At 48.2% G+C, this 10397-nt stretch overlaps 4 protein-coding genes across 6 annotated transcripts; 3 read left to right on the plus strand and 1 right to left on the minus strand.

The window, feature by feature from the left end:
• Positions 1–386: 386 nt before the first annotated feature.
• On the plus strand, positions 387–2235 carry ONS95_010523 (uncharacterized protein; the record flags this gene model as incomplete). 2 transcript variants are annotated; one of them, XM_058504124.1, is made up of 3 exons in its annotated part: positions 387–737; positions 875–1382; positions 1434–2054. In XM_058504124.1, exons 2-3 carry the CDS (start codon positions 1086–1088, stop codon positions 2052–2054), a joined length of 918 nt encoding a protein of 305 aa, XP_058360837.1. In that variant the 5' UTR covers positions 387–737; positions 875–1085. The 2 variants fall into 2 exon arrangements, with proteins under 2 accessions (XP_058360837.1, XP_058360838.1); XM_058504125.1 differs by having other exon boundaries at positions 387–1382; positions 1434–2235.
• On the minus strand, positions 2236–4246 carry ONS95_010524 (uncharacterized protein). 2 transcript variants are annotated; one of them, XM_058504127.1, is made up of 4 exons: positions 3708–4246; positions 2932–3196; positions 2730–2829; positions 2236–2662 (listed from the first exon to the last, which is right to left on the minus strand). In XM_058504127.1, exons 1-4 carry the CDS (start codon positions 3746–3748, stop codon positions 2454–2456), a joined length of 615 nt encoding a protein of 204 aa, XP_058360840.1. In that variant the 5' UTR covers positions 3749–4246; the 3' UTR covers positions 2236–2453. The 2 variants fall into 2 exon arrangements, with proteins under 2 accessions (XP_058360840.1, XP_058360839.1); XM_058504126.1 differs by having other exon boundaries at positions 2932–4246.
• A 288-nt stretch (positions 4247–4534) lies between these two features.
• DNM1 (Dynamin- GTPase protein) lies at positions 4535–7114 on the plus strand (the record flags this gene model as incomplete). Its single annotated transcript, XM_058504128.1, has 4 exons — positions 4535–4633; positions 4686–5060; positions 5115–6743; positions 6800–7114. 4 exons carry the CDS (start codon positions 4535–4537, stop codon positions 7112–7114), a joined length of 2418 nt encoding a protein of 805 aa, XP_058360841.1.
• Positions 7115–8121: 1007 nt separating this feature from the next.
• Positions 8122–10356, plus strand: ONS95_010526 (uncharacterized protein; the record flags this gene model as incomplete). The annotated part of the gene is made up of 5 exons (XM_058504129.1): positions 8122–8664; positions 8749–9035; positions 9084–9655; positions 9707–9916; positions 9995–10356. 5 exons carry the CDS (start codon positions 8122–8124, stop codon positions 10354–10356), a joined length of 1974 nt encoding a protein of 657 aa, XP_058360842.1.
• Between the last annotated feature and the right edge of the window lie 41 nt (positions 10357–10397).

A 10397-nucleotide genomic window follows, 5' to 3' on the forward strand; every position in this document is an offset into this window, starting at 1 on the left:
CCATTCAGTCAAACTACAGCCGTAGTCTTCTTGGGAAACTTCAAAATGTCCTTTCCCTGTTCACTCTATTCCACTAGTCAACCTTCTTCAAACTAATCACTTTCGGGGGACCGAACACAAGAGGTGGTAATACATCGGGCTATTAATAGCACATAGCATCAACATTCTGTTCTACAACCCATTAACCTTAACAATAACGCGCAAGACAAAACTACGGAAAAGGCACATAGAAGTAGTAGCCCCGTATTCAAATTTCCATATTGAGAGATTTACTAGTAGTCAGAGTTCAGCTGGACAGAGGAGGCGTAAGTTGTGGCGTTAAGGTTGATTTGCTGTGAATGCGCTGTGTAGCGGGGGCTGTGCTGAAATTCATTCCTGGCCAGCTCGCAACCGCTTCGAGCTTCCCTCCTTCACAGTGCAACAACACCACAAAACCCCTTTGTTTCTGCCACCCCTCCTTTCTTCTTCCTAATCCCCTTTCTCGAATTACACATCTTAAGTATTTGCACACAGGGAAAGATACCATAGCCTGTGGAATATGACAAGCCCTGCTACGTATGTACCCCCGCCGTATCGACCTTGCGCCATTCGCGATGAGACACTCAGCTGACCGTATGTAGTCCTGGGCAGGAAGGCCCCTCGTATGCTCCCCCTTCTCTCCCCGAAGGCTGGATTCCGCAATGGGATGCCAACTCTAAGAAATATTACTTCGTTCAGATCTCAACTGGCGCTTCTCAGTATGTCGAACACTTCTTCATCCGCCGCCCCATGTCCAAGGCTGCATTGTTCCAGGTCCCTTACAGCAAACGGGAACATTGTGGAATTACTTCATAATTGCTTTAATGGTTGGAAACTGTACTAACTTTCTTCGCAGATGGGAAGTCCCCACGCACGCAGCCCCAACGGGTCCTACACCTCAAGCAACGCCCCAAGGGACGGAACACCCATACGGTCAACCAGGTCAGCAACAGGACTTGGACATCGTCACAAACCAAGATGGGAGCCAGTCTATCAGACACCGCGATGGAACTCTCGAGCCATACTCCGGCGATAGAAGCTTGACTGGAAACATTGGAAACTTCGCTATGAATCAGCTTATGGGCGGCAAGAAGAAGCAGAGCGGAGGAAGCAGTGGTCTTGCTGGAATGGCGAGCTCTTTTCTTGGAGGCGGATCCAGCCATGGCGGGCATGGCAGCTCGAGCAGTGGTGCTGGTGGCATTGTGGGCGCTCTTGCAGGAAGCTTGTTGAGTGGAGGAAAGAAGACCCATAACAGCAGCCAGAACACCAACTATTCGGGCTCGAGTGGTCAGCAACATGGCTCTGGCGGTGGATTGATGGGACAAATCGGAGGCATGTTTGGTGGAGGTGGACATCAGGCTTCGGTGTGTTTCCATGATCTTGTGTTTTGATCAAGTAACTAACAGTTGTCTTAGCAGGGAACCAACTACGGATACAGCAATAACAGCTCATCTCAAGGAGGATATAGTGGTCAAGCACCACCAACATCCTACCAGCCAGGTGGTACATCTGGTTCTACCCCCAGCTACGGCCAAAATCAGCCTCAGCATCAGCCTCAGCATCAACAACAAAGCCACGATCAATACGGTCAAAGCCAACCTCAACATCAGTCCCAGCCTCCCCAATCTTATAACTCTCCACAGCCATCCTACGGCCAAGCTCCACCACCCGCTCACCAGCAGTACGGTTCTCCCAACCCACAACAGAACCAACAGCCACCATATGGCGGTCTTCAACACCAAAACTCCTATGGTCAAGGCCACCCTCCACCACAACAACCACCACCACAGCAACAACAACAACAGTATCCTCCCCCACCTCCAGGAGCTTACCCAGGACCCCCATCTTACGGAGGACCTCCCCCACAACAACACACTGGAAATCTCCCTCAACCAGAAGGACACCATCATTTTGGTGGCTCTCACACAGGTGGGCTCTACGGCAACTCAGGCGGCAGCGCTCCCCCTCCACCCATGGGAACACACCCCAATCAAGGCGGCTATGGCGGTGGATATAACGCCAACCCGCGATACTAAGGCATGGAATGGTATTTCTTAATGTGGCGAGGGGAAAACAGGTGGATGGTTTACTTGGAAGCTTTTGCGAGGGATTTCGATATAGGTTGCATGGACTTCTCGCTCGCTTAGATCAGTTCGATATCCGCATTGTGGTTCAGGATAGGCACTGTTTGCTGTAATTCTTATAGAGAATATCTCAAGATATAATTCGTAGGATTTTAGGATGTCCTTTTACTTTCGTGGACGCCATTGTGACAGGTGGCTTCTAACTTGTAATTCGAAAGATGAATATCCCATCCCAACTCAGAGGCATTACTTTGTCTTTACACCCGTCCACTCATATACCGCATCATACAAGTCATTAACCACAGGCCGCGCTCAACTCATCCACCACTACTCCATTAATTCGAGCCTTATTCACTGCTTCTCATCCCTCTCGATGAACCAATTCGCACCCACAACTTGCAAATCTTCCCTCTGAGCCCAATCTCTAACACCGTGCCTCACCTTGCCCGTGCCCCAATGCTGGCGCTCGTCCGGTGCTGTCAGGTTCGTGGTGTCCCCTTCGAGAATCACAAAGACGTAACGATGGTATCCTGTTTTCGGTGGTGGGCCGGGAGGTTTATCTGTTTAGCGTTAGAGGGACGAAGAATTGGAAGTGGATGTGAGGGAGGAAAAGGGAGGGTAAATCACATTCAACCAGGTCCAAATCTGGATCGTCAGAGCTGAGGATAGAGAATTCGAGGGGTTTATGAATTGTGCTGGTGAAACGAGTGGGGATTATGTATATCCACTGATTTGAATTAGTCTAGACATTTCAGAGTAGATATGGCTACAGTCCACAAGATATTGTATAAGTTCACATATGGGTCTGACCATAAGAGAAGGTACTCACATGGCACATCTCAGACCACTTCGGATCTTCTCTACTCTTCGCATCTGGATCGGTGAGTGCCGCCACCAAACCAGGCGTCTCCAGTGTGTCGGGACAATAGATCGACAAGCCTGGTGGTTTCTTTGTCTGCTTCGGCTTGAACTTGTTACCCAGATCGACGGCACCTTTGTGGGTCTTGCCGGAGTTCTTGCTGTAGTAAGCTGTAATGAAACATTTGGGCTTGAAATCATCCAGGACTTCGGGAATGATGGAGGATTTGTTGAGGCTGCATTGTGTAAGCTCAGAGGTAGAGAGTATGGGAGAAATGGGATACGCTTTTCGGACTGTTCCTGTATAGTCCTTTCTGTGGGTTTGGATGAGGGGATTTTGGGAATTTGTTTTGATTAGGCTTGCACTTGTAGCTCCCGATAGGAGTGTAAAAAGCAAGGAAAGATTGAATAGCATTATGATAATCTATTCGGAAACACGATCTTATTTGTCTCTCTTGCTTTTGGAACAGGCCCAATTTCAATTGCTCAAGAAGATCTGAATGAGAGAAAATACGAATTGTACTCGTAGCTTTCGAGGATGTCCACCCCGCGTAAGAAGTGCTTCCATCCAATCAGGAGCTCTGATGTCATACATTTCATCAGTTGATGCCTTCTAGGTGAGGCAACAAATCAACAATTGAGAGAAAAGGAGAATTCCGAGTGAGAGAGAACTACCGCGCGTGGTTGGGTGATAGGGTTACAGAAACTAACGACGAAAATATGAAGGAATAGAAAGTGGATACTGGCCTTTTACATTCCATATGTTCAATCAGGCGTGATGGATGCATTGTACGTATCCTGCAGAAGTAAACTCTTAGAGATCAAGGCAAATGCATGATGGTACTGGCCAAGAAATAGGGAGATGTTCCACTGTCTGGAGGCCAGAAAGGAGAGCTGTAACAGGTGCTAATGCAGAGAAGCAGAACCGCAGAAACTCAAAAACTCGGAAGTGGCGAAATGCATGAAGAAAGGATACAAGGAGCAGAAGTTAGTTGGATATTTCATGAAAGGTAAAGAAAATGACCCGATGGGAAGTCGCTGGAAGAGAAGGGGGTTCGCATGATCTATATTTACTTGTGATACCTAGCAAGGAAGACCTCGTGCACATGCTGTCATCTGCAGAAGTTCAGATTCCCTTGTATTCCTCCAATAGTAAAGAGATATGGGGAATAGTTCGCCTGTAGCTCATAAATAAACTATTCACAGCGTGATAATAAATTATAAACTGAAAGAAGAATGTCTGGAGAGAAGATATTACAAAGAAGTGTTGAGTAGGAGCCAGAGCCAGAATCTAGTCCAGTGACAGGGATGATGAGGCCTTGGCGGACTCTGCACCCGACGCATAACCTTGGAATTTTAGAAGTAAATACACTCTCAAAGGGATCAACAAGTACCCACGACTGTCGCTCTTCACCGGACCAACGATAAAGATTCCCCTCTTAACGGAGCCTCGATATCAACCATCGTGCGCGGCCTTCAATTTCTGAGTAGAGGGCGACTGGGCTCTGACGCGACGCAGCAACGGTGTTTGAGCTCTACCTCTTGCTCCCCATCGTCCTTTTCAACTCGACAAGATGGCATCACTGGGTGAGGACTTGCTTGGGATAGTCAACAAGCTCCAAGATCTTGTTTTCAACACTATCGGCAATGACAGCCTGGATCTCCCACAAATTGTACGAACGCCCCTCGTTCTGTTTTGCCTGGAGTCTGGCTAACTCCCTTTAGGTCGTTGTTGGCTCGCAATCATCTGGCAAATCCTCCGTCCTCGAGAACATAGTCGGCAGAGACTTTCTACCTAGAGGCAGCGGTATTGTGACTCGCAGGCCGCTCATTCTCCAGCTCATCAACATTCCCAGCGATGACGACGCCCCCGAAGCACACACAGCCGCGGCTGTAGCACAACAACCAGAATGGGCAGAGTTTCACCATATCCCCAATAGAAGGTTTACAGAGTTCCAGGACGTCAAGCGGGAAATCGAGAACGAGACTGCGAGGATTGCAGGGAGTAACAAGGGCATCAACAGGTCACCAATAAATCTCAAAATATATTCGCCTCATGTGCTCAGCTTGACCTTGGTGGATTTGCCAGGTCTGACGAAGGTAATTTGTGTATATCGAAGAATCAAAGAATGGGAGTACTAATACAATTCGCAGGTCCCTATTGGAGACCAGCCTACCGATATCGAGAAACAGACTCGAAACCTCATTTCGGAATATATCGCGAAGCCCAACAGCATTATCTTAGCAGTATCTCCGGCGAACGTGGATATTGTGAATTCAGAGGCTCTCAAACTCGCACGTCATGTTGATCCCCTTGGAAGACGGACAATAGGTGTTCTCACCAAGGTGGATCTTATGGACCATGGAACAAATGCTCTCGATATTCTTTCGGGACGGGTATACCCCTTGAAGCTTGGTTTCATCGGTGTTGTGAACCGGTCACAGCAGGACATTCAAGGAAACAAGTCTCTTGCAGAAGCATTGAAATCAGAATCGGACTTCTTCAAGCACCACCCTGCGTACCGGAACATGGCCACAAGATGCGGCACGCAGTTCCTGGCGAAGAGTCTCAATACTACCCTGATGGCACATATCAGAGAGCGACTTCCAGATATCAAGGCTCGCCTGAACACTTTGATGGGACAAACACAGCAAGAGCTTGCGAGCTACGGTGACATGCATTTCAGTGGCAAAGAGCATAGAGGATCTCTGGTTCTTCAACTGATGACTCGATTCGCTTCTTCATTCATATCTTCAATCGACGGTACCTCGACAGAAATATCTACCAAAGAGCTTTGCGGAGGTGCCAGGATATACTACATATTTAACTCAGTATTCGGAAACTCATTGGAGACTATTGACCCCACAACCAACCTCTCTGCTCTGGACATTCGGACAGCAATTCGAAATTCCACTGGACCGCGACCAAGTTTGTTTGTTCCAGAACTTGCATTCGATCTTTTAGTCAAACCTCAAATCAAGCTGCTAGAAATCCCCAGTCAACGGTGTGTTGAGCTTGTGTACGAAGAGCTTATCAAGATATGTCATACCTGTGGGTCCACGGAACTTACGAGATTCCCTCGACTTCAAGCAAAACTCATCGAAGTCGTCTCAGATCTCCTTCGTGAGAGACTTGGGCCGGCATCCAACTATGTGGAGTCACTCATCTCTATCCAAAGAGCATATATCAACACTAACCACCCCAACTTCCTTGGCGCGGCAGCTGCCATGAGCAATGTGGTCACCAACAAACAAGAAAAGGAGAGGAAAAGGCTTCTGCAAGAAGAACGAGAGAGACGAGAAAGAAGGCGCCAAAAGGAGTTGGGTACCAATGGTGCTGACACGCCAGAAGATGATGAAGAAGCTGGGGAGAAAATTGAGAACCTCCCTCAAAGAAAAGCTCTTCAGAAAGGTGCTCGAAGCATGTCACCAGCGATTCGGGAAAATGGTACGAGTGGTATTGCAGCTACAATGAACGGAATGAGAGCTGGTTCACCACCTAGATTCAACGGCCAAGGTGCAGGGGGTGCTCGGGACTCATTCCTGAACTACTTCTTTGGCAAGGACGGGGGAATGCCAGCAGGTGGAGCAGGTGTTGGACAAGTCCCTTCGTCCAATCCAAATCTCGGTCGTCACGTCAGCCAAAGCACGGAACCAAGTTTCAGCCAGAGCATTCGCAGGCAGGAAGAGCGCCAGATCCACAGAACGCCTGCGCAACAATCACGAGAAGATGACTACGAACTGGGCAGAGCACAGAGAGATTATGATTACAATTCGCCTTTTGTAAGCTCACCGAATTCCTTCTCGCTTACAATGTGATAGCTAACCGAGTGATTCAGGGAAACAACAATGAGCCAGCGCTTACAGATCGCGAAGCAATGGAGACCGAGCTCATTCGAGCATTAATCTCTTCCTATTTCAATATTGTACGAGAGTCGATAGCAGATCAGGTTCCCAAAGCAGTCATGCATCTCTTGGTCAACCACTCAAAGGATGCTGTACAAAATCGACTGGTCAGCGAGCTCTACCGAGAGGACATGTTTGAGGAGCTTTTGTACGAGGACGACGCGGTCAAGAAAGAGCGCGAGAAGTGCGAGAAACTGCTCAAGACCTACAGAGAAGCAGCCAAGATCGTTGGTGAGGTTGGAATATAGGGATTCAGGGGCATGGCATTGTTCAATTAAGCTTTCGTGGGAGCGCGCATGATGGTAGGATGAGATGAGATGCGATGAGATGAGCATGAAGGGCAACGACTTTGTAGAATACTGTATTTGTGTTTACCCGTTCTCTTTTGCTGCTGGGATGAAGCCGCCTTGTACTTTTCCCAACTCTTCTACCATGGTCTTGGATTCAACCAGGCCCTGTTCATACAGAATAGAGTTCCACTAACCATCTATCAAAAAGCATTCAGTTTCATTGCTTTGCGCCAAGTGAAGCCGTGGATATTCTCTGAGCTTGAACTTCACAAGCCTTGCGCTACAAGGCTTGGACAAATCACAGTACTATCTCGGCAGGGTAAAAGCCGTGCTGACTTTCACAAGCTTTGGGAATTCAGAACGATCCTCAATCAGTCATCACTTCAACCTCCTCACCATTTGGCATGCTTCAAAATAATCAGGCCCAAAGCATTATTCTGAACCCTAAAAACTCCTCTCGGATTTAAACCAGCAACCTGCATTTTACACGATGCTATTCGCTGCAAGTCAACTTCTATCTCCGCCAGAACGGGTCGATCAATGTGCACGCCAACAAACGCGCCGTCTCGTCCTCTCAACCCCTAGACATTCAGCCACGGCACATGTCGCCTATCAGATCCAAGACCTTCCAAGAATCCATGTAAGCACTATGCATAAGGTTAGTTAACGTCAAATCTAACTCGCAATCGCAGCTTAGGGGCACGGATAGTGAACGCTTTGGGCTAGCTATCTTTGAATTCCTTATGAAGAGCACGGCATCCCTAGCATGGCCAACTCGTACATTTTGGTGTGAACGATACTCGACGTGCTCTTCTTCACGCAGTTTGAGTAGTCAGTCGTGTTTTCTGAATCGCGATATCAGCTGACAGATTCCTCACATTCTCTCATCAAAGACCTACTAGCTAGGTATTGTTCATATCGACTGGCTAGAATATCTAGATATCTTACTTGTAACACGGTCTAAGATGTCTACAACCCCCACCACAACCCTTTCATCAGGAAGCCATGAACATCACCACCACCACCGCGCACGACGGCTCCGCAACTTCGTCCTGCCTGATGGCCGCGAAGTCCACATCGCTCTCTCCCCAGAAGACGCAGAAGTCCTCCGGCAACGCCTCAACGCAATCCGCAAGCCAGACGAGCCGTTCGACCTCGTGATCAACGGCTCGCCAGAACATCTCGACCATCTACGCACTGCTCACACACACCACGAGAGCCGTCGAGAAGCTCTCAAGCAGAAGCATGGTGAGGCTTTCGATGAGTTTGAGAATGTGAGGGCGGAGTTGGAAGCGTTGGGGAGTGATCTGCATATATTGACTGATCATGCGGTTTCGCTGGATGCCAATTTTAACAAGTATGGGTATAGTGCTCATTTGAGGACTTTTGATCACTCAGAGCCCGGGAGTAGTGCGAGTAGTATTAGTGGATTTCATGATCCTGATCATGGGAAGAAGGACTGGGATGCTGAGAAGAGAAATGGGAGGATCATGAAGGTCTATAAGAAGGTGTGTAATCCATATATTTCATGTCATTTGAACTTTGTAAGCGATGGATGAAGTTTGATGGATGGAAGCTAACAAGTCCCATAGCCCACTGTCCGACAGTACTTCCATAAAGGCCTTCTCTGGAGAGCATCTGAGACTACCGAGGTAGCATCGTTTGAACTCTTCGTCGACCTTTTATATGTCGGAATTCTGGCTATCAACGGTGACCACGTAGGAGAAGATCCCACTGGTCATGAACTGCTTCGGTTCAGCATTACTTTCATCATGAGTTGGAAGATCTGGAGCGATTTGGCTCTTGTAATTTCATGGTTCGAGACGGATGATATCCTCCAGCGAATTTCCGTGATCATAATCATGGTTTGTCTCTTTGGGTAAATAATCATTCTTTGGATATTTGATGTCAATGCTGACGAGTATAGACTCACAACGAACATGATAGAAGGCCTGCATGATACCTACACTATGCTAGTATCTTTCTATCTTGCCTCCCGCTTCTTCATGGGCTCCTACTACGTCATGCTCGCAGGTACCGTTCCTATGGTTCGGGGCGTAATGCTCTCTCAAGCCCTCCTAACCCTCATCCCTGGGGTAATCTGGATTGCAAGCATCCACGTCGAATACCCTCAGCGTCTCGGCTTGATCTGGACAGCAATATTCATCGAACTCACAGCAGGCATGTTTCTTGTAATCATTATCCGAGGAGGCAAGTTCGTTTCCAAACGTCTTGGAGAGTGGTCAGATCGTATCTTTGAGTTCTATCCTGCTGTTAATATCGAGCACAAGACCGAACGCACGAATGCTTTCGTGGCGCTCGTATTTGGGTATTCCGTCGTGGCTATCATCTTCCAGAATGCAGCTCATTTCGGAATGAACGCTTTCTTTGGCAAAGCAGCGCTAGGACTTGTGCAGGCATTTTGCTTCAATTGGATTTATTTCGAGTTGGATGGAGCAGATCTGTTCCAGCATGCTATTCGAAGGAACGTTGCTTCCGGTAAGTGGATTACGGTCATGTTGACTTCCGGCTCGCTAATTTGGTTCACAGCTATGCTTTGGGGAGCTGTCCATCTACCATTTATCATGGGTTTCATTCTCGCGGCAGGCTCACTTTCGAAACTGGTTGTTGCTACAGACTGCCATGATGCAGAGCTAGAAGACTTGACAGAATTCTACCAGGAGAAGTCTGAGCATGAGCTTCCAATCGGTCTGCGGTGGTTCTACTGTGCCGGATTAGGAATCGCATTGTTTTGCATGGGTATGTTCTCCTCTTTTACCAAAATTTGTCAATTTCGAAATGTTCAGTCTCACTTCCATGCTAATCCGTTGCACACAGGCCTAATCTCAATCTCCCACGTCCACAAAGACGCCGAAGGGACTCGCATCCCCAAACGCTTCCGGCTCCTCAACCGCTTCGCCGTCTGCATAATCCTCCTCTGTCTTCCCACCGCCCACGCCCTCAATTCCCTCCAACTGATCGCCACAACGACTGGTCTCACGATCTGGGTCCTGATGCTGGAATTATGGGGTATGAGTTGTTGGGGCGAGAGTTTCTTCGGCGAGAAGAGAGCTTGTAAGTATACGGCCCGATGCAAGATCTCGAAGAAAGATTTAGAGAGTGCGGTGAAGGGCGGGCATGTTATCAAGGTGGAGGAGCTGAAGGACAGAGGGGAAAAGGGGATGTATGTTGGTGCTTGAGGTGGAGTTGGCACTGAAGTAGATGGGATCATGGAATCATT

The sequence above is a fragment of the Cadophora gregata genome, assembly GCF_030347475.1.
Source record: "Cadophora gregata isolate MNR1 chromosome Unknown scaffold_4, whole genome shotgun sequence".
Lineage (NCBI taxonomy): Eukaryota > Fungi > Ascomycota > Leotiomycetes > Helotiales > Ploettnerulaceae > Cadophora > Cadophora gregata.